The 24,992-nt window shown below is 41.2% G+C and overlaps 1 protein-coding gene across 1 annotated transcript; it reads right to left on the bottom strand.

Annotated features, from left to right (window-relative positions):
* Positions 1-1,983: 1,983 nt before the first annotated feature.
* On the bottom strand, positions 1,984-21,436 carry gpm6aa (glycoprotein M6Aa). Its single transcript, XM_014199192.3, has 7 exons — positions 20,997-21,436; positions 7,119-7,311; positions 6,595-6,751; positions 5,968-6,121; positions 5,720-5,796; positions 5,414-5,479; positions 1,984-3,883 (listed from the first exon to the last, which is right to left on the bottom strand). The coding sequence occupies exons 1-7, from the start codon at positions 21,031-21,033 to the stop codon at positions 3,731-3,733; spliced, it is 837 nt and encodes a 278-aa protein (XP_014054667.1). The 5' UTR covers positions 21,034-21,436; the 3' UTR covers positions 1,984-3,730.
* Positions 21,437-24,992: the final 3,556 nt, after the last annotated feature.

Below are 24,992 nucleotides of genomic sequence, written 5' to 3'. Positions count from 1 at the left end.
CCTCTCTTCGACCCAACCCGTGCTCGAACCAGGGACCCTTGCACACATCAACAACTGACACCCACGAAGCATTGTTACCCATCGCGCCACAATAGCCATGCCTTTGAAACACAAGGGGAACAACCACTTCAGGTCTCAGAGCGAGTGACGTCACCGATTGAAACGCTATTAGCGCGCATCACCGCTAACTAACTAGCCATTTCACATCGGTTACACTTTCAATATACTTTGTATCCTGTCACACCCTGATCTGTTTCACCTGTCTTTGTGCTTGTCCACACCCCCCTCCATGTGTCGCCCATCTTCCCCATTATCCCTGTGTATTTATACCTGTGTTTTCTGTTTGGCTGTTGCAGGGTTCGTCTTGTTTGTCAAGCTTACCAGCATTTGTCCTGTCAGCACCTGTCTTTTCCCAGCCTCTCTTTTTCCTCATCCTCCTGGTGTTGCCTGTCCTGACCCTGTACCCGCCTGCCTGACCACTGCCTGTCTCTGACCCTGCCGTCCTGTACCTTTGCTCCATCTTTGGATTACCGATCTCTGCCTGACCTGACCCTGAGCCTGCCTGCCATCCTGTACCTTGGCCTCTGCTCTGGATTATCGACCCCTATCTACCTTGACCTGTCTTTTACCTGCCCCTGTGGCTACAATAAACATTGTTACTTCACACAGTCTGCACCTGGGTCTTACCTTGATTCCTGATAGTATCCCTCATTTACTCAAGTGTTTATTTTATTTTTGGCAGTTACCTGTACACAGTTACCCATGCAGACTATTATTATTTGACCCTGCTGGTCATCTATGAACATTTGAACATCTTGGCCATGTTCTGTTATAATCTCCACCCGGCACAGCCAGAAGAGGACTGGCCACCCCTCATAGCCTGGTTCCTCTCTAGGTTTCTTCCTAAATTCTGGCCTTTCTAGGGAGTTTTTCCTAGCCACCGTGCTTCTACACCTGCATTGCTTGCTGTTTGGGGTTTTAGGCTGGGTTTCTGTACAGCACTTTGAGATATCAGCTGATTTAAGAAGGGCTTTATAAATAAATTTGATTTGATACACACTATTTTCTGTTTGTAATTACTCAGTGTTACACTGTACTTACTGCAGTAACCCTAACTCTTACCCCAACCCAATTGGTCATTGGAAATTCAAATACTTGTTAAACTGTACTTAAAGGAACAGTTATTGTAATAAGAACACTGTGGAGTGTTTCACAGGGAATACAGTGATTTTTATTTATAAGCAAATTTTGATCCTACAAGCCAGAAAAGCCACTTCAACTGTTGGCACATGTATGTACAAAACAGATTCAATTAAGAGAATGTTACTATGTAACACTTAGAACGAACGACTGGCTCGCGTCCACAGATACAGAACAAAAAGACTGAATGAATGGGTTGCGTCTCTAGCAACCCTAGATAGCCTTCCCTGTAGCTCAGTTGGTAGAGCATGGTCTTTGCAACGCCAGGCTTGTGGGTTTGATTCCCACGGGGGGCCAGCACAGAAAAAAATTGTATGAAATGTATGCATTCACTACTGTAAGTCGCTCTGGATAAGAGCGTCTGCTAAATGACTAAAATGTAAATGTCTAGACAGTATCTTGTGGAGGGATGAAATAGTATTAATAAAGTTTTTAATTAAAATAAGTCAAACATAATTTAAATATGTTGGTAACCCTTTGTATAAAAGTGATAATGCCCTTGAAGCCGGTGTTTGGAGGATATTTTGGGACGGTTTGCCGACTTCGTCTCGGGACTAACAACACCCGTGCCAATATGTCCTCCGATATCACCGGCTAAAAGACAGGAGCTGACAGGACAAACGCTGGTAAGCTTGACAAACAAGACGAACTGGCAACAGACAAACAGAAAACACTGGTATATCCTCCGATAACACCACTAGTAACATCGGCTTCGAGGGCATTATCACATAAGTAAGCATTCTTTGTGAAAGTACAAAAGACTAATACGAGGAGAAAGCTGAAAACATTTTCAGGTCATTTACTGAATAAGCAACGTTGGTACAATAATCAGTTCAAGACATGGTTGAAAGCTCATTACAAACTAAACAGACACAACTCAAACACTACCGTCTAATATCAGTAGCATAATGCTGTTATCATGGGGGGGTTTAGTACTGCACATGTAAACAAAAGGTTGACCCAGCAAGACAGGCAAAGTGTTAAAATAAATTGTCCATGCCACGAAAACACATCTAAATTCACAGTTTTTACCTAACAGTACAGTGATCCAACTCTGAGTTGAACACCAATGAGCTTACACCTAGAGAGAGCACAGAAATGTTCAAATAAGTGCACAAAACTAGCTCTTAGAAATACTGACAAAACAAATATTGCCAGGCAATGAAATGGTAGGCCACCTTCGGAGTCCTATGGCATAATGATGTGTAGGCAATACAATCCAACTTTTACTGTCATAAACAAAATAACTTACTGTGACATACACTTTTCTTAAGTCTGATAAATCCACCAAAAAGTTCAATTTTACACTAAATACTTTTTTTTGCGTCAATATTTTTGAAAGACTGAGGGATTCATAGTGAAATAAACCACAGTAACTTATTTTTATTCTCTTATGAATTGTCCTGAATTTGAAGAGCTTAACATATAGGACCAAAGTATGCATTTATATCTCAATATATGCAGTGCAGAAATCTGCAAAAACTTTCATACTTGTATTTATAAAGTTACACTTTATGAAATAAAAATGGGGGTATGAGAACATGTGTCCGTGTGCTTGTGTGGCATATGATTAAAGACGATGGAATCATTCACAGTCCTTAGATACATAGCTTTAAATTGGCAAGATGCCTCATATTGTAATAAAATAATCCATTGTTTATCATATTGGCAACTAATTTCTTCTTTGATAAAGACCTAAGTGTTTCCTGTTTAACAGGCTTCCCGCTGGGCACACATTGGTTAAATCAATGTTGTTTCCACGTCATTTCAATGAAATTACATTGAACCAATGTGGAATAGACGTTTAATTGACATCTGTGCCCAGTGGGTTGGTACATCTAGTAAATCATGTTTTTGTATTATTATAATTTGGTAATGCTATTGTGTAACCGCAGGTAGAAAACAAAGCTTTTCACTTCAAAGTTATTATTTAGATCCCTGGCAGTACTGGTATTTAAAGCTTCAGAAGCTTTAAAAGTTCCCCTGTGTGATTGAAAATATTGTAGTCTTCAACACCGATCACCCATCCATGTACATAGTGCTTTAAAATGAGATCTATACAGACACACACACATGAGAAATGTGCTTGAAACCCTTTAAGCCCTAACTGATCACCTAAAAAATGAATAGAAATAAATTATAAAGGGGGGAAATGTGACACTTGATAAAACTACAAACTCATAAAAATCCAAAGAAATTCTCCAAAGTAAAAAAGTAAATGAAAAAAACTTCTGCTAGATACTTCCAATTCTACTACGTACTGAACTACCAACTACTATAGAAGCCATAATAATACAGGTAATACTAATAATCATCATCATAATCATAATACAGTCCATAAGAGAGGTAATAGGGCTCATCATCTGAAATGCTGTTTGGAGGGGTTGTGAGGGTCCCCTGGACCACTTTGTCATATGACGCACCAGTGACATCAGCGGTGGCGAGGACCCCGGGCGCCACCCACCCCCCTCTTTAAAGGGGATGGTGGAGATGGAGGGGCAGGGTGGCAGGGCCAGGTGTCACGCTGGCCTTATGTGTAGGCGTTGAGACGCTCCTTGGAGCGGGTGGAGTGGATGTCGTGGAGCTCCTGCTCCTCCTTGGACTTGGTGTCCTCGTACTTCTGCATCCTGCACGCGTCCTTCACGTAGGCCCAGTTGGCTGACAGCACCATCAGGTAGTGGATCTAACAGAGATGAGTCACAAACAAGTTCAGTCAGGGAGAAAAATCTAACAAAATTATTGGTCTTTCACTTTTCCACTGACATCCATTAGGGAAAGATGAATGCCTGTCAGGAAATGGAAGAAAGTGTACCATATTTATATATTGTATTATCACTACAGATTTCATGATACTGTCTTAACGGAGCACATAGAATGAGGAATTAGAATATAGTAATTTAATAGGATCTCTATGGATTTTCACATAATCACATCATCAGCAGAAATATAAAGTGCTATTATGTGGCCCACAGCTTTAATTAAACCTAGAAAATGAGTCAAATTAAGTATTCTACAGCTGAAAAACAATGTCTCAAATTCTGAATTATTTTATTTTCAATTCACAATGGTGTGTTTTGCTGATGTGCCAGCAGGTGGCAGTACAGTAGAAGCAGTCGGTAGTACCCAGCTCATGGAGACGCACAGCCATTGTGAATGTATTTTGCTTAAATTACTCTGGTTGTTACTTTGCCACACCTTTCAGACTGAATCAGATCAATATAAGAAACTAATAGATTTGAATCAACACAAAGACCAAATTACTGGTCTCTTAAGGATTCCAACAAAAGCTGCAGTCTCAGCTGCGAGGACTTGGAATAGTGAAAATACTGCATCCATTTCATTTAACATCTCATCTCATATTTGATGTTGATAATTAGTAATTTGTTTCAGTAATCAGTTAAATAATCAGATAAAATGGAAGGACCATGCATTTTTTACTGTATTAATACCTTTTCAGTTCATCATGAGATAGAAGTCAGACTTGCATTGATTCTTTTTTAACATTGTAGTTTCCTTTTTTTACTGCCACCCTTCTGTTGGTGGGTGTCTGTCGCGTACCACCATTGTTTCCCAGCCATTTGTTTTGTTAAAATGGGAGGCAATGTCTCACTGCAATTTGCACCATCATCTTTGACTAACGATGACCACATTCTCTTTCTTAGAAAATGGCTCCTCACAAATTACTGAGAGATGTTTTCAACAAGCTCCGGGCCTTTCTTCTCCCAGTTTCCATGACAACGCTGTGAAATGCCTAGCATCTCTGAGCCAAAGAAAAACCTTGTCTCTCCACTGCGCCAAAATACTGCCTCCCCAGCCATTCCCATAGACTTACAGCAAAACAGAGATTTCAGCTACAGAAATCAACTGAGCCCATTAAAACACGACATTTGGTTTACCCCGTTACCACTTGTATTTGACCTATTACTGTCATTTTCAAAATGGCCATGTCAAATCAGAACCTTGTGTTACAATTGTTTACCTATGGACTAGTTAAATAAAACTAGTGCAGGGGAAAATTACTGACATGTCTGATTCCTATTTTGTCATATGAGGAACATGAGATATAATCGATGCAGCGACCTGCACAGATCTCAGCCGTTCATATACAGATTACATGGTCCATGTATCCATTGCCCTCATATGGATATAAATCAAAGCTGTAATATCAGCTATATCAACAGAGATAGAAAAGTAATAGGTTTTTGTGTCTCACCATAGCAATGACAGCAGCTCCAGCACCAGCCAGGGAACAAACGAACAGGTGGAATGTCATGTCCAGCTGTATCAAAGACAAAGGAAAGGAAAAAATGAGTCAGGCTTCCCCATAAAAACCCTAGTGAACCTGTCAAAGACCCACACACATTTTATTATATGCATTATTTACAACCTTCATAGATGTTGCACGTAAATGTTCATTTTGCAAAAGCTTTTGAACTTTGAAACCAAGTATCACATTATTTATTAAACATATGTTATTCACATTCAATGTATTTGAAGTTATGTTATTTGTATCAGCTACCTCATTTGATTCACACATTTTGTAAAACTTGTCAGATCCAGTACATACAGTCTTCCCCTCCCCAATTGGCACAATACCTGAAAAGAGAGGAGAACATTTCAATTGGCCATTCCGACATTTTCATATTAGTTTTGATTTATCTCAGAATATCTATACCACAGATGTCTATGCAACATTCATGGGTAATACGTTAGAAACTACCCAGAGAGAAGCAGTAAACCCAACTACTGTATATCATGAATCCTTACCATACTGGCGTGGGTCCAGGCACAGAGTGACTCCCTCCAGGATGGTGGCGTTTTGGCAAATGGTCCAGATGTTGAAGTAGATGAAGACGGGGAGGGAGGTGAACGCAGTCACCCCGAGCCAAGCCAGCATGAAGATGTACGTCAGCATGATGAACTAAGACATAGGATAGCGGAGACTCAGTAGATTCCAGATTCCAGGTATACCTCGTGTCAAGTGAATTAGCAATAACATTAAGAGCTGTTAGTATCTCCCATCAGGATTTATTGTGACTGAGTCTATATCAGTGTTTCCCAAATGTCTCCTCACATACCCCACATTCCACTTTTTGATCTATTCCAGTACTAGCACACTTAATTCCACTTAAACTTGATGATTGGCCACTTGAAACAGTTGTGCCAGTATAGAAAGTGGAACGGATGGGGGTACTCAGAGAGAGGCCTAAATTCTGCCCTTTACACAGAATAGTCACATTTTAGCCACAATATTGTGATTGATGGCACTGCCATTTTAAAAGCTACTTTGTCCCTTAGGGCCATTGCATTACACACAGGTTGTTCATAGAAAACGTTACCAGCTACTCTTGAAGATCACTAAACCTCATCATTCAGTGATGAATTACCCCTTACCCAAGCACTGACGCAACGTCCACAGGTGGTGATCTTGAAGTCTCCATAAAGGTCCTTAATGGCTCCGCTGGTAAAGAAGCCCTCCACCATCAACAGAATGCCGTAGACAAAGAACGCTGAGGCGATGCCATAGATCACATATTTAATGATGTCAATCCTAGATGGAAAAAGTGAAAAGTGTGTGAAAACAACTGTAATGTACAGTTATTACATTGTTGTTTCATTGTTATTGTGCATTAAAAACAAATTGTTACATCTTCTGTAACTCTGTTTGGTCAAACGTATCAAGTTACATTGAATAGTGTATTTACACGGTAACTATACAAGTGACTAATTTGAAACCCATTTTAAATCGAGACAGTGTTCTTTCACCAGAATACAATGTCGGTCTTATCTAGCCCATCTGCAATGCAGGTTCTTCTAAAGTACAGAGAGCTACTCGGTATAGGGGTAACTTTCAGGTAATACACAACAGTGTATCTGGAATGTTTACAGTGTAGGTCATAGGTGTGTAGCCTGCTCACATGGTGAACACGTCAAGGGAATCCACGGGTCCTCTGACCACCTCAAAGTAGTTCTGCAGGATGGTGACGGTCCCAGAGAGGGCCTCGTGCCCGCAGCCGCAGAACAGCGCCACCCCGGCGTACAACAGGATGGTAGCGATAAGCGACGGGTACGGGATGCCACCCAGGCATTTGATGCAGCACTCCAGGCATCCTGAGAACACAGAGAGAAGAGAGACAGAGAAGGTCAGACTTCATGAAAGACAGGAGGGAATGTTCACTATATACAGTAAATCACAGGACAACAGAGGGAGAAACACTGGATTGAGAGTACTGGTTGAGAATGCAGGAAGATATCTTGAGAGGAATCAATCAGACTAAGCTGTGGTCAGTACAAGGCCTTTATATCACCACCACAACCACTAAAATTATGTTGTTACATGAGGTGCATAGCAATCATAGTAGTAGGTACCATAATCAACATGGTAACTGTTTCTAAAAATGGATATTATGTGATTGCGTGGCACACTTCATGGGGTTTTGACACAGCAGCCTTCACCTAAGAACAATATGGTACCGTATGGTATTTCACATACAGTGGTCATCCTCTACACACTGGTGGTTAAATGCAGTCGGAGGTGAAGCAGTGAGAGAGTGACTCCCCTCTTTGCTACAGATATTCTAGTATGAGGAATGAGGTGAACCCAACTTAAACCCTACTGAACCCAGCAGAGCCCTGGTGTGGTTGACCCTTTCAGCCTGAGCCCTAGGTGAACTGACCCATAGGCGTCCCGGGCATCCACTCTATCTGGCCACACATGGGTCAGGGATCAGGGTGAATAATCCTTGTTACGAGAAGTATGTGTGTGTGTCTGTCTGTGTGTGTGTGTGTGTGTGTGTGTGTGTGTGGTGTGTGTGTGTGTGTGTGTGTGTGTGTGTGTGTGTGTGTGTGTGTGTGTGTGTGTGTGTGTGTGTGTGTGTGTGCGTGTGTGAGTGTGAGACTGTGCCTCAGTCTAAGTGTCTGTGGGCGGGATGTCTGGGTGTATTTGACTGGATTGGTGTGTTTCTAAATGTTGTGGCCATATTATAACAGAATCACAATCCCATGGAAGTGTTACTGTATGTTAGGGTTTGTGTATGTGTTTGATGGAAGCAGTCTGGACAGTGAGTTCATCCATCATCCTAACGGCAGCTATGCCTACATACTCTACAAATGCATGTCATACATGCACAACTTTGTTTCAGACTAATGTCAAATGCATCAAGTTTGTCCCATTCCAATTTCATTAGTGAACCCCACTCTTTTTCATGGCCAGATATGAGCTGATATGCTCCCCAAATCAATGCGCAGCACTAATGAAATGCACAAATGTAATTTCACGCTCATACGACTGGAGAATTTCCTCCAGTGCCTCTACATCACCATTAGAACCATTGATTAATTCTTCCCCATTCAATCCCCGCTCATGTTTCCCATTTTAAAAAAAAGTCTGAAAAACCGAGCTGACTCTATTTTATTTGCAATTCTCAGAGATACCAATCAATGACATCTCCCTCATCTCAGCCAAGCAGTCATTTATTTGCCATCTCCTCTATCACGCCTCGTGTCGATTTTCCATCGCACTTCATTGCGAAAGCAATAGCCCTCTTTCTCCTCCCTCCTCCATGCTCTGCATCTGTTTCTATACAGATTGTGACTGGAATAGCAAGTAAGCTAGCTATCTACCTCCGCCTCAGTCTGCTAGGTTGGGGATCCTTTATTGAAAAAACACATGAATTTCACATGTGAACACATGTTTAGTGTTCCAAAAACACATGTGATCACATGTGATCTTATGTTACATTATTGTGATAACGTGACAACATATAAAGCAACATAACATGAAACGATACATTTGAAAACATCCGATCACGTGAAGTGTTCCAAAAACACATTTTCACATGATTTCACATTTTCATAAAATCATGTGATTTTCCACATGCGAAATCATGTGTTTTCCTCATCCGAGCCTATCTCCAGATGTAATCCACCGCCAGTGTTGTCACGTCATCAAGCCCGATTCCCATCGTTTCCCAGCTATGATATTTCCATTTGCGGGGCTCTTGTCCCTTTCAGTGGGAATGGGTGACAAAAAGTGTCATGTCCGTTATGAAGGTTTAATTAGACATACCTATGCATTATTTAGATACAGTATGACTGCTAAATGGAGGACCCATTTATTTGAGGTGTATTATGAAAGTTGTGTTTAATTATTATTACAAAGCAATTGCTATCTCATAGCACATTGAAATAATAAATAAGGAAAATATATTTCCAAAAATATATATGTCAATATTTACCCCCAAAATATATGGGGTATTGGAAATGATGCAGACAATTACTTGATGGAACCCACAATTTATCTACAATATTAAAGCTGATATAATATCCCTGGGACCTGACTATGAGAACTAAAGCTATAATGGGATAGAGTTGCCATGGCATTCGTGCTGGATATGGGTGTGATCAAGGTGAACACAGAGCAATAAGGAAAGGCTGCAAAAAGAATTGTGTTTTTTATTGATTATGGGTTTTTGTGGAGGGACGCTATTGGTGAAATTTTTTTGGGGGTCTATCAACAATGAAAAGGCACTGGGGTCTGACAACTAGGATGGAAAATTACTGAGAATAATAGCAGACGATATTGCCACTCATATTTGCCATATTTTCAATCTAAGACTGCTGGAAAGTGGTGTCCTCAGACTTGGAGGGAAGCAAAAGTAATTCTTTCTGCTAACCAAGAATAGCTCAAATAGCTGACCAATCAGCCGGTTACCAACCCTTAGTAAACTTTTGAAAAAAATTGTGTTTGACCAGATACAATGCTATTTTACTGTAAACAAATTGACAACAGACTTTCAGGATGCTTATAGGGAAGTGCATTCAACAAGCACGGCACCTACACAAATGACTGATGATTAGCTCAGAGAAATTGATGATAAAAAGATTGTGGGAACTGTTTTGTTAGACTTCAATGCGGCTTTTGACATTATCAATCATAGTCTGCTGATGGAAAAATGTATGTGTTACAGCTTTACACCCCCTGTTATACTGTGGATAAAGAGTTACCTGTCTAACAGAACACAGAGGGTGTTCTCTAATGGAAGCCTCTCCAACATAATCCACGTAGATTCAGGAATTCCCCAGGGCAGCTGTCTAGGCCCCTTACTTTTTTCAACCTTTACTAATGACATGCCACTGGCTTTGAGTAAAGTTAGCGTGTCTATGTATGCGGATGACTCATCACTATACACGTCATGTACTACAGTTAGTGAAATCACTGCAACACTTAACAAAGAGCTGCAGTTAGTTTCAGAATGGGTGGCAATGAATAATTTAGTCCTAAATATTTCAAAAGCTAAAAGCATTGTATTTGGGACAAATCATTCATTAGACCCTAAACCTCAACTAAATCTTGTAAAAAATGATGTGGAAATTGAGCAAGTTGAGGTGACTAAACTGTTTGGAGTAACCCTGGATTGTAAACTGTCATGTCAAAACATGTTGATATAACTTCAGTCGTGTAGTTAGGTGCCACAAAGAGGGACCTTGGAAAATTACAATTGGCTCAGAACAGGGCAGCACGGCTGGCCCTTAAATGTAAACAGAGAGCTAACATTAATAATATGCATGTACATCTCTCATGGCTACATGGAACTCTATATTTTTTATTTTTTAATTTCACCTTTATTTAACCAGGTAGGCCAGTTGAGACGTGCAGAAGATGAATGTGCAAGTAGAGATACTGGGGTGCAAAGGAGAAAAAAAATATATATATCAATATGAGGATGAGGTAGTTGGGTGGGCTATTTACAGATGGGCTGTGTACAGGTGCAATGATCGGTAAACTGCTCTGACAGCTGATGCTTAAAGTTAGTGAGGGAGATATAAGACTCCAGCTTCAGTGATATTTGCAATTCGTTCCAGTCATTGGCAGCAGAGAACTGGAAGGAAAGGCGGCCAAAGGAGGAGTTGGCTTTGGGGATGACCAGTGAAATATACCTGCTGGAGCACGTGCTACGGGTGGGTGCTGCTATGTGACTGGGACTGGGAGACTAGTCAGAATCGAGGAAAATATGAACGAAGCAAAGTACAGGAAGATCCTTGATGAAAACCTGCACTAGAGCACTCTGAGCGCTCAGGAACTCAGACTGTGGCGAAGGTTCACCTTCCAACAGGACAACGACCCTAAGTACACAGCCAAGACAACGCAGGAGTGGCTTCGGGACAAGTCTCCAAATGTCTTTGAGTGGTCCAGCCAGAGCCCGAATTTGAACCTGATCGAACATCTCTGGAAAGACCTTAAAAAAGCTGTGCAGCGACACTCCCCATCCAACCTGACAGAGCTTGAGAGGATCTGTAGGGAAGAATGGGAAAAATCTGGAGGACAGATAGTTTCCGTCCTCGTCTGGGTACATTGACTTCAATACAAAACCAAGGAGGCTCATGGTTCTCACCCCCTTCCATAATCTTACACAGTAATTATGACAACTTCCGGAGAACGTCCTCCAACCTATCAGAACTCCTGCAGCATGAACTGACATGTTGTCCACCCAATCAAAGGATCAGAGAATGAATCTAGTACTGAAAGCATAAGCTACAGCTACAGTGAGGGAAAAAGTATTTGATCCCCTGCTGATTTTCTATGTTTGCCCACTGACAAAGAAATTATCAGACTATAATTTTAATGGTAGGTTTATTTGAACAGTGAGAGACAGAATAACAACAACAAAAAATCCTGAAAAAAGCATGTCAAAAAAGTTATAAATTGATTTGCATTTTAATGAGGGAAATAAGTATTTGACCCCCTCTCAATCAGAAAGATTTCTGGCTCCCAGGTGTCTTTTATACAGGTAACGAGCTGAGATTAGGAGCACACTCTTAAAGGGAGTGCTCCTAATCTCAGCTTGTTACCTATATAAAAGACACCTGTCCACAGAAGCAATCAATCAATCAGATTCCAAACTCTCCACCATGGCCAAGACCAAAGAGCTCTCAAAGAATGTCAGGGACAAGATTGTAGACCTACACAAGGCTGGAATGGGCTACAAGACCATCGCCAAGCAGCTTGGTGAGAAGGTGACAACATTTGGTGCGATTATTCGCAAATGGAAGAAACACAAAAGAACTGTCAATATCCTTCGGCCTGGGGCTACATGCAAGATCTCACCTCGTGGAGTTGCAATGATCATGAGAACGGTGAGGAATCAGCCCAGAACTACACAGGGAGGATCTTGTCAATGATCTCAAGGCAGCTGGGACCATAGTCACCAAGAAAACAATTGGTAACACACTACACCGTGAAGGACTGAAATCCTGCAGCGCCCGCAAGGTCCCCCTGCTCAAGAAAGCACATATACATGCCCGTCTGAAGATTGCCAATGAATATCTGAATGATTCAGAGGACAACTGGGTGAAAGTGTTGTGGTCAGATGAGACCAAAATGGAGCTCTTTGGCATCAACTCAACTCGCCATGTTTGGAGGAGGAGGAATGCTGCCTATGACCCCAAGAACACCATCCCCACCGTCAAACATGGAGGTGGAAACATTATGCTTTGGGGGTGTTTTTCTGCTAAGGGGACAGGACAACTTCACCGCATCAAAGGGACGATGGACGGGGCCATGTACCGTCAAATCTTGGGTGAGAACCTCCTTCCCTCAGCCAGGGCATTGAAAATGGGTCGTGGATGGGTATTCCAGCATGGCAATGACCCAAAACACACGGCCAAGGCAACAAAGGAGTGGCTCAAGAAGAAGCACATTAAGGTCCTGGAGTGGCCTAGCCAGTCTCCAGACCTTAATCCCATAGAGAATCTGTGGAGGGAGCTGAAGGTTCGAGTTGCCAAACGTCAGCCTCGAAACCTTAATGACTGAGAAGATCTGCAAAGAGGAGTGGGACAAAATCCCTCCTGAGATGTGTGCAAACCTGGTAGCCAACTACAAGAAACGTCTGACCTCTGTGATTGCCAACAAGGGTTTTGCCACCAAGTACTAAGTCATGTTTTGCAGAGGGGTCAAATACTTATTTCCCTCATTAAAATGCAAATCATTTTATACCATTTTTGACATGCGTTTTTCTGGATTTTTTTGTTGTTATTGTTGTCTGTCTCTCACTGTTCAAATTAACCTACCATTAAAACTATAGAATGATCATTTCTTTGTCAGTGGGGAAACATACAAAATCAGCAGGGGATCAAATACTTTTTTCCCTCACTGTAGCTAGCACTGCAGTACATTACATTTGGTGAGTAGTTGACTCAAAGAGAGAGAAAGACAATAGTTGAACAGTTTTGAACAAATTAATTAAAAAAATTAAGGAGAAGCCAGAGAGAGAGATAGCTATATTTCCTTTTATTTTTCACTTTCTCTTATTTAGCTAGCAAATGCAGCTAGATAGTTTAGCCTATTCAAACACCATGACTCAAACAGAGAGGGATCGTATGTTAGCTAGCTGGCTATGGCTGTCCAACACTGGAACTCTTCCAAGTCAAAGTAAGCTTTTGGTTTTATTAATTTATTTCCACCTTGGCCCGCAAGTGTAACTACTAAACTGCTTGCTGACTGTACACTGTACTGCATGATTGTAGCGGGTTCTATTAGCTATGTTGACTATGACGTTAGCTAATATGATGACAACGATGTAGGCTGTGTGTAGAGTTTAGCGGTAATTTTCGCCTGGTCACAGACAGATGATGTGTTGTGCACTGACATCCACAAGCGAAGGGAAAAGGTGAGAGGAGGATAGCATGTAGATGCAAGAAGGAATTATACAACATGCAAAGTGATCATGCTGTTTGTATGTGGCTACTATGAAAGTGAACTGTGTTTGCATGTGATCAGAGGTGTATACATTCCGTCGATTTTGTTGAAAAACTTTTCTTAAACGGAATCAAACGGAACAAAATGGGGATAAACATACCTGAATTTGTCCAGTAGAAACTCTCGTTAGCAAATGTTGAACTAATGATAACATCCTAGATCAGCTAGATGCAGGCAAGACTGTGCAAGGCGGTATTGAATGCATTACTGTCTGTCACGTTGATTACAAAAAAATGATCAAGACCTGTGCACCTATGTTGTAAACTTTCATTCATAGGCCTCATGATGGGTATAGGGAAAATGTGAGTATCATGTGGTAATCTAAACCTGTCGATGTTACATTGAGCTGGGTGAATGGAATATGAAGGACAGTCATCCAATATGCTGTAATAGAAATAAGGCCATGCTGATTCAAAAAATTATCTTCCTCCCTCATCTTAAACTGCACCGACCGCCACTGGTGCGTTTTGAAAATGTTTTGTGGACTTCATGAATCATTATAAAAAGTTTGGGGAAAAAATAGAAATATTTGACAATATTAGAATTGTTCAAAACTCATACGGTTCTTCATTGCAAGGGCATTGGGCGGTAGTACTGGTGGCCATATTGCCATTTAATGTTATACGTATGAAGTCTTAAGGATTCATTGGGAACCAGATATGGTTATAATCAGACATTTGCATGGCACTATTGTTTTCTAACAAGTTCAACAATTCTCCACTGGAAAACAACAGCAACTCCTCCCATCATAAGTCTAATTACCAGCCTTTTTACAGACTTACATTGAACTTGAGATTCCTGACTCAATCTGTCTGAGTGTTGGCGCTATGCTACTGAAAATGACAACTAGTGTGAATTGACTGAAAGAGCCACTGGATGCTTGATCCATAATTTAGCACCAGCAGCACAGTAACAGCACAGTGCCAGCCACTTCCATCCATTATTTACGGCAGCTGCTTTACTGTTACATTACCTGGGATGAGAAAGATGCCTGTTTAATGAGCTGCCACTGGGGTTCCAATTGATCATGTTCACAGTGGAATAGGGTTGAGTGTGTTGTGGAACTTGTTGGGTATCAACTGGCCCAGTTTAGGTGGGTATATGTTATGAAAGGGACCATTCACTCTCTCTAGCAATGTATTTAACAACAAGACCAGTTTTTCTAGCCTGGGCACCAGTCTGTTTGTGTCATCATGACTAAGATGACAAGGAGCTGTCATGATAGCACAAACAGATCTGAGACTAGGCTACAGTTGTTCTTGGAGACAAGCATAACAGAAAAGTTAAATGAATTGTTGTTTTTACAGATTGGCATTAGTAAACCATTCCTCCAATAGTGGCTAATGGTCAACAATGACATGTAATTACAAAATATAAAACAACTAGTTCCGCATCTCGAAATGGATGGTGGTAAATTGTTGTTCTGGATTAGTAGAAAAGTCACACCAGAATTCAACAGTCTTTTAGAGTTCCAGTTGCAGAGAACTGTGGGACTTGCAGTCCTTTATGCCTGGATTATATTTATCTCATGATGACCACACTTTGTTCTTGAACTTTATTCATATGAAACCTTCAAATTAGGGAGGCCATTAAATATTACTTGTAATCACTACAGTATGTGAAAACATGGCTACATGTGGATTATCTCTAAACTGCCAATAAATGCTGAATCAAGAGGCAGGCTCCAGCTCCACCTTCAATTGTACTCCACACAAACAACCCCTCTTCAAAAAGTAAAGTCTGTAATTCGGCTGTGACCCCAAACATGTCTCTCCAGTTCAACCAACAGAAGCCGTCTCTCTCTCTAACACAAAGAGAAAGGACAGGCCCCTCCCATGCCACCTCCTCACTACCACTGTCACCACTCTCCCATCTGTCAGCGTCATGTCCGACAGGCAAAAGGGATACACACACACACACCCTCAGCACCCAATGGCTCATTAAAAGGTTGAGGTTACCATCATGTAATGGTCACCTCTCAGAAAACATTGATAATGCATCTTGAAGACAACAGCACTCCTAAGGATCATTCAGAAAATAATCTATATAGTATCAGCCGCACAATCACAAGATCTATAGTGGCATTAGTTTCATTAAAACAGGGAAGGGGGGAGCGAGAGACGGAGAAGGGGTGGAGGGAAACAGAGGGGGAGAGTGAGAGAGAAGGAGATAGATTCAAAGAGAAAAAGCTAATTAGTTTCTGGTTAGAATGGCTTGTGGTGTACACAAGGCACATTTTCACATTTAATAACGTTCATTTGATCTGGTGGCCTGGAGACATCCATGGGGGGCGGAGTACGGGAAAATAAGCCTACACTAAGCAGTGGGGATGTTTCAGTCTGTGAATGTCGGAAGAGTAGGTGTCTCAACGTTCGCTTTCCCTATACCCCCCCCACCCCCCACCCCAACATTTGTTATGCTGCATCTTGACACACATGTCCAGTTTATGGGGTAAAATAGTCTACTTTTATCTGATCAATGGGTTGTATTACCCCTTCTCGCGCACTTGCAAATTGCATCTTTTATTATATGACATTGAATATATGACAGCCATTATTATTATTATTATTATTATTATGTATTATGGCCTCCCTACTTGAATTAATGTTTTTTGTAATAATCTGATAGATTCCAAGAATTCCAATTCCAGTTTCTAGAATGAAAGTTTTCCTTGTCACGTCCTGACCAGTAAAAGGGGTTATTTGTCATTGTAGTTTGGTCAGGGCGTGGCAGGGGGTGTTTGTTTTGTGTGTTTCGGTGTTTTTGGTTTATGCTCTATGTTATCTATTTCTATGTGTTTATCTAGTTTTCTATTTCTATGTTGGGTTTTTAGCAATGACCTCCAATTAGAGGCAGCTGGTTGTCGTTGTCTCTAATTGGAGGCCATATTTAGTTGGGTTTGTTTTCACTTGTGTTTTGTGGGTGGTTATTTTCTGTATAGCCTGTGTGCCTTATGGAACTGTTTCATCGTTTTGTTATTTTTGTTTAAGTGTTCACGTTACTTCTAATAAATTAAGTATAGGCACTTTACCCGCTGCGCCTTGGTCCTATCTTAACGACGCCCATGACATTCCTGACCAAGAGGGATGATTTTTTTTGTCATGTTACCTGGATGCCAACGGCCACTCTAGTGAATTATAAGATCTCTATGGTATGGACACTATCATAATGCAATACACCTCAGGCTATGGGATGATTGTGAATCCAATTTGGTTGATTTTGGTTGCTGAAAAAGCTTAGCCTCTTCCATTTGACAGCCAAAATAGATCTGCAGCACTAGTAGCAATACAACAGAAAATCAAAACTAAGATGATAAATACCTGTCAAAAAACGACTTAAATAGATTTTGTAACTCTTTGTTAACGGTGAAACTAAATGTGATGTAAACTATTTGGGGGTGTTTATTGTTATTTTGAGGATTTACAAAGCAACCATGAGAGGTATAAAATGCACAGTTTTAAATTTGCATGTACAGTCATGTTGTGTCTGGAAACCATACAGTGTGATGTTCTGTACAGTAGGTGCATTCCATTTTTACTATTTTTGCATGGTAGCCCCCTGGCTGGTCCATGGTGCCCCTAAGGTCAGGACAGGGCTACAGACGATCTATAGAGCTCTGGTCCACACATAACGGATGTCCTCATAGGAGGTGACAGGGGGGCAGTTGCTAGAGGAATGGCCCAGAGAAAGAGCACTTACATCTGCTTGTCCTCTTAAAGATGTCATGAACTCAGGGTTCTCTGAGGTGGGGGGTCAGACTGTGACCAGTCACCCCAAAATGATAGGTCACATACTGTAGATTATAATATAACTACTAGATAAAAGCATAACTGTTTGATGCTGCTTCTCCCTGAGAGTTGCTCAGATGTATATATAATGCATGGTTAAAGCAAGGTGGCCTGACAACTAAAAGATCAACGACTTCAGCTCAGACTAAAAACAATACTACAGGAGCAATGTTACCATACAAGTTATACTAAAATGTATTACATAATCTCCACAACTCCACGGAAATGAAAACTGAAATGAATTTGTCATCTAAGAAAACATAAAAAACACATTGAACATTAAATATAAGCATTATAAAGCCATTTGAGAGGCCCTCAAGGCGGAGGCCCAAAGTCATTAATTGGCCTAACTCCCAGGAGGGTGTTAAATCTCCCCTTTCATGTGCTCTTAAACCAGCCTTTCAGCTCAGTAGATTTACAGTGGTCATGTGAATAATTGTCTCAAACAAGCGACAAGAGACTTAGAACCCTTAATATAACAGTAAGGTGTAATCTATAACTTGGTATTACTTTACATTAATAGAAGTACTGTTTATGACTGGTTGTGGTTACATAAGTAGTTTATAGATCATCATTAGATAATATGTAGTTTATGAATCATTATTAAATAGTTACAATTTTGGTCGTTGCCAAATAATAGGTTTATTTATGGCTGCACTGAGGATTTTATTACTGTTATTAAAAGATGAATAACATAAACCACATTACCTCACTAAACGCGGAAGACGCATTTCAGATGAATGCATTCAGTTGTACAACTATGTATCCCACTTTCCCTTTCCCTTTCCCTCACTGTGAGGGTAATACTGTGAGAGCATACCCAAGTCCCCCTCAATATGGCTACTCTAGCTTTGTAAAGTGAAATGTATTTTCCTTGTGTCAATACTATGAATGTCATGAACATTTTGGGGCAATTTCATGTTTGTTTGAGGTTGATGCCTTTTCTGTTTAGGGGGTGGTTTTAGGGCTAAGGTTTGCATGGAGGAACCAAATGGCCAATATCAACAGAGAACCAAAATTCCATTATTTGCTAGTGGGCAAGACACACTGCACATACTGTAGTGGGCCTAGAAGCATGTAGGCCAACCTATTACATGGCATTTACACTATGCATTCATTCAGACTTCATAATTGGAAACAGGAGGGTCAAATCATCTTGTTTCAAGCACTAGACTTCTAAGTGTCCCTAGCTGAACTTCAGTGGCCTGGTCCCAGACCTGTTTGTGCTGTATCCGACTCCTATGATCATTGTTATGGTTTAGCATGTTGTAGAACCATAGGACTTGGCTATACAGCACAAACAGTTCTGGGACCAGGCAACTGAAGTTCATCAGTCAGTGTGTTGATTCGGAGAGGAAGCACTATAGAAGAAGAGTGTTAATGTGGAGCAGCACTCAGCCAAGCTGCTTTAGCACCCTGTTTTATTTATAACTTTACAAATTTGATAGAGAAGAGATGTGCCAGTTAGCCACCTTTGGGCCAGTGGGGCCACAGCGCTAGTAGTGTAAAGAGTGCTTGGATAAGTATTATAGAAAGACTAACAAGGCCTTCACTCAAATGAATGGGCATGGTGTACTAGAGACACGCATGCACAGTCTGGGTGCTGGTGTCTTTCAGTATGGTGAACATTGATGGAGATGGCCAACTGTATGATGTGACAGATTGGCCTTCCAGGATGTATAATTCACACAGAGAGAGCGAGTACAATACCCATCAGTCTCTATTATGGAGACGGATGGGTATTCAATCAAAACTGCTATCAATAAGTTTCCGGTAGTCATCCCACAGGTTGGAGACATCTTAGTGTCAAAGAGGCATGGATCATAGTGTGAAAACAGAATTCCTGATCCAATGTTATATTGCAGCCACCAATGGTTTTAACATCTTACCAGACAATAATGGCCTATCACTTTGTAGTACATGCAATTATTCAGCTGTCCCCATAGCAGAACCCTTTTTGGTTCCAGGTAAAAAAAACTTTTTGGTTCCAGGTAGAATAATTTTGGGTTCCATGTAGAACCCTCTGTGGAAAGGGTTTTACATGGAACCCAAAGCGGTTCTACTTGGAACCAAAAGGGTTCTACCTTGAACCAACAAGGGTTCTTCAAGGGCTTCTCCTATGGGGACAGCAGAAAAACCTATCTAGAACTTTCAGGTTCTAGATAGCACCATTTGTTTTACGAGTGACCATCCATGACACTCACACAAACACGCACACAAACACACGCACACAGACAGTGTGCAAACTGTGTGTCCAGGATACCAAAATGTCATCTGCAGGAACAGAACAGAGAGCAGAGAGTGGCTGCAGGGATAATGACCAGACTTGGCCAGTGCCATGGCAACTGTTACAGCACTCATGCCTGTGAAGGACTGGTTTTCAGGAAGGAGGGAAGAAAAGAAGCACAGACATACGAAGCCCTGTCACATGCACAGAACCTGGGAAGAAGGGGAAAAGGAAGGAAGGAAGGGAGGAGGAGGAGTGGAGGGGGAGAATTACACCTCAGAGTGGAGAGAACGACAGCATTTTTATTCATCCAGTGAGCATTTGAATTAATATGGAAGAAGGCTCATTCAAACAAACCGTTTGTAAACATCAATGTATTTATACATCATGTATTTATAGACTGCTATTTTCGGCTCAAGCCTACACTTCTGCAACACTGGCGAAGGGGTGGATTTGCATTTTAAATGGCAACCCCTTTGCACAATGCAAACAACATACCCTGCATGCATATGCACAAGAAAGGAATCTTCACATGCGTCAAAAAAATGTCTGCTGAAAGCATGAAAGCGCTTTGATTTGAATACAATAGCTGGACATGCATATGGTCTGGATGCAATGGTTTTATTAGCGAAAGCGGACTGGCTCGATGTCTCTTGTCTTCAAAGTTCCCCTGAGCCATCTTGACAGGCATGGGAGAGCCTTACCGAGACACCCGTGAACAAAGACAATCCTCCCTGTGCTTTCACAGTCAACGCTCACAGAGGCAGGTCACACCCCTCTGACTGTTTCGACAGCAGACAACACCCACACCACACACACACACTTTAGTCAATCAGACAATCAATGGACAAAGGAACAACCCAAACAGATGCTCTTTTATACCCAGAGTATTAACCAAATATTTTCTCAAACCTTTCTGCATAAGTACTTCACTGACAACAGACAAATAAATTAGTGCAGGATTTCACTCAAATGGAATCTCAATCCATCCACCTAAAAATAAAATACACTTCTCTTTCCTTACCTTTCTGAGTCTGCCCCTCATCCATATCTTCTTCCATCTGGGCTATTCTAGATGTAGAGCAACTGATGTGACAAAAGCTCAGAACTCTGTTTCTGTGTGTATTGTCGGCTGAGGGATACACAGAAGTCTCTCTCTTTCTCTCTCTCTCTCTCTCTCTACTCTGTGTTCAGACTGCTTGTCAGCAGAGATTTAATTCAAGTAGTCGTGCCGTTGATTTATGAGAGAGATCAGTGCGTCTTCACAGCGCTGTCCATCGCGAGCCGCTCTGGCAAGTGCCGAAAACCTGGTCTCAACAGTGGAGAATACAGGGGGTGGTGAGGGAAAAGGGTGGTCTCAGTATGCAGGAATAAGTATGTTTGCAGGAAGGCGCAGGTGGTCAGAAAACAGAAAGCTTAGAGAGGCAATGGTAGAAACACCGGCTCAGCCTTGAAAACAGCCCCTTACCCTGAGACCAGGAGGAGGGGTGTTTCTTTAGAGGTGTCGAACACTCTCCCACCCAGCCCACCCAGATAACCCCTTTTTTCAGAGAGAATGGTTAAGCCTGTCAGCCCCCTTGGCTATGTTCTGCTGCATTAAGTGAACCTTCTCCTTAACTGAAAAAAACATTTTTCAGAAATCCAAAAGGGAATTCTCATAATCATATTAATCATCCAGGTTCAATTTGTTTATCACAAGGAGTTGTCATGGGGACCCTTATCATATATACTGAGCAAAAATATAAAAGCAACATGCAACAATTTCAAAATGTTTACTGAGTTCCAGTTCATACAAGGAAATCAGTCAATTGAAATAAATTCATTATGCCCTAATCTATGGATTTCACATGACTGGGCAGGGGTGCAGCCATGGGTGAGCCTGGGAGGGCACACTTCTTTATGCATTTCTGTTTAACTCACCTGTAAGAAAACCTGTCCCTTTAAGAGTGACTGATGATCTCACTGCAAGCGCGAGCTCACAGTGTTAATTAGTCTAACTCCCAAGTTCAGAATATACGGTTTTCTAACATTATTATTCTAACTGTTGTATCCTTCACTGTGTGTGAATGCAAGAACTGTGAGTACAGTATTTGTTTCCTTATGTTTCCTGACATAGTTGCCAATATTTTAGTCATATTTTAGTCATTGTACAGCATTTTATGCACTTGTTTTTTGCCAGCTAAGAAACTACTGTTAGCCATATTTTGCCTGACTAGCTAGCTATGTTGTAGCCATTTTAATGTAATTTCTGAGTCACTTTATTGTTATAGCAGATGAGAAATGTTTATTCTTGTTTGTTATCGCTAAATACACTACTTAACCAAAAGTATGTGGACACCTGCTCGTCGAACATCTCATTCCAAAATCATGGTCATTAATATGGAGTTGGTCACCCCTTTGCTGCTTTAACAGCCTCCACTCTTCTCGGAAGGCTTTCCACTAGATGTTGGAACATTGCTGTGGAGACTTGCTTCCATTCAGCAACAAGAGCATTAGTGAGGTCGGGCACTGATGTTGGGCGATTAGGCCTGGCTCACAGCCATCGTTCCAAGTCATACCAAAGGTGATCGATGGGGTTGAAGTCTGGGCTCTGTGCAGGCCAGTCAAGTTCTTCCACACCAATCTCGCAAATCATTTCTGTATGGACCTCGCTTTGTGCACAGGGGCATTGTCTTGCTGAAACAGGAAAGGGTCTTCTCCAAACTGTTGCCACAAAGTTGGAAGCACATCATCGTCTAGAATGTCGTTATATGCTGTAACGTTAAGATTTCCCTTCACTGGAACTAAGGGGCCTTGCCCGAACCATGAAAAACAGCCCCAGACCATTGTTCCTCTTCCATCAAACTTTACAGGTGGCACAATGCATTTGGGCAGGTAGCGTTCTCCTGGCATCCGCCAAACCCACATTCATCCATCGGACTGCCAGATTGTGAAGTGTGATTCATCACTCCAGAAAACGCGTTTCCACTGCTCCAGAGTCCAATGGCGCCACTCCGGCCAATGCTTGGCATTGCGTATGGTGATCTTAGGCTTGTGTGTGGCTGCTCGGCCATGGAAACCCATTTCATGAAGCTCCCGATGAACAGTTATTGTGCTGAAGTTGCTTCCAGAGTCAGTTTGGAAATGAGTGTTGCAACCGTGGACAGATCTTTGTACGCGCTACGCGTTTCAGCTCTCAATTTTATATATCTGTCAGCAACGGGTGTGGCTGAAAGAGCAGAATCCACTAATTTCAAGGGGTGTCCACATGCTTTTGTATATATAGTGTATATGTGCCTTATTATAGACAAGTCAACGCTGTTTTCATGATTTCTGGTAGATCCCTAGTAGAAAAATCTGATCAGATTTTGGAACCAGTCCTATTAGGATTCTACCCTATAGGATTTTATCCTATAGGAGCCTATAAGAATCCAATAGAAAAATCCTATCAAATATTGGAACCAGTCATATTGGACTCCTATAGAATTTGATCCTGTAGGATATAGGATAAAATCCTATAAAATAAATCCTGCAGGATTATATCCTACAGGATAAAACAAGTATCATCTGATAGGATTTTCTATAGGATTTTTATACTAAGGTGCACATTGACTCGGTACCAGTACCCCTTGTATATAGCCTCGTCATTGTTCTTTTATTGAGTTACTATTTGTCCTTTAGTTTATTTAGCACATTTTTCTTACTTACTATTTAAAACTCTGCATTGTCAGGGCTCTTAAGTAAGCATTTCACAGTAAGGTCTACACCGGTTGCATTCTGTGCAAGTGACAAATAAAATTTGATTTGAAAAGACATTAGCAGAACCCTGCACGTAACCCAAAAGGGTTCTACTTGGAACCAAAAAGGATTCTCCGATGGGGACATCTAACAGTGTACTCTGACACTGACAAAATGAGATCAATAAAAACAATCTGGTCTTGAATTCAAACAATAGCCCAGGCCAATAAAGCGACACACAGAGAGTACAATATTAGGAGGAAATACAGACAGGTTAGTCAGCAGTAAGAATTTGCTTTCCAAACTGTACGTTTTCCCGTGATTGTATTTTGAAATTTGTAAAATGACAACTGCAACCAACCATAAAAATATAATCCAAAAATAGCAGTTCCCATTCAAATCAGGACTGGCAGTAGTGTACCCATGAGTTTAAGTTTAACAGTTGAATTGCCAGGGTAAGAGGTTCCAAAACTCTTCTATGGATTATACGTCTATGGCCACAACACAATAAGCTGTTCTATATTTGGTTCGCATATTGCCCAAATTGCAGCATTCCCGACTGTAGGCATATCGGTAACTGCCAAAAGAAAGGAAACACTTGAGTAAATGAGGGATACAAAGTATATGTTATGGTGTGATGTGTTCATTTTCATGGCATGGTTTAAGTCAACTTGTAGAATCCATTCCAAGGCGCATTGAAGCTGTTCGTGGTGGCCCAACACCCTATTAAGAGACTTTATGTGGGTGCTTCCATTATTTTGACGTAGAACGCATTGCTGTTACTAGTAAAACGACAGTGTGTCTGAAGTAATCGTCAAGGAATCACTTGACAAGCAATAATTATGCAAATTTTTATGTAACATCACATTACATCATAGGCGGAACTAGAAGTCTGTGCTGAAGATGATTCTTAGCACTAGGGTGATAACAGAGTAATTACCACAGAGTCACACCTGATATCAGTTCACTTAATTTCATGCATTTGCGAGTGTGCCCGTGCCTCAACCTCCGGCCCTATTCCCACTACAAGAGATGAAGGAGAGTCTGAGGAGTGGAGTGGTGAAAGAGATTTCTACTTTTCAATTCACATTACATCCTTGCCTTACCTTTTATTGTGGCTGGCAACGTGACATTCTTGGTCCGCAGCTCAAATTGACCGTAAATATCACAGTAGCCACTAGCCGGTAAGCACAAACTATTTAACCATCCAAGCAGCTTTTCTTCTAAAACATATTATACTATTTAATAATGTAACGAAACCATATTACACTCTTGAATAATGCAACAATCCACAATGTTGTTT

Source organism: Salmo salar, chromosome 05 (genome assembly GCF_965601325.2).
Source record: "Salmo salar chromosome 05, fSalSal1, whole genome shotgun sequence".
NCBI classification, from domain to species: Eukaryota; Metazoa; Chordata; class Actinopteri; order Salmoniformes; family Salmonidae; genus Salmo; species Salmo salar.
This window is presented reverse-complemented; position numbering and strand designations above follow the sequence as displayed.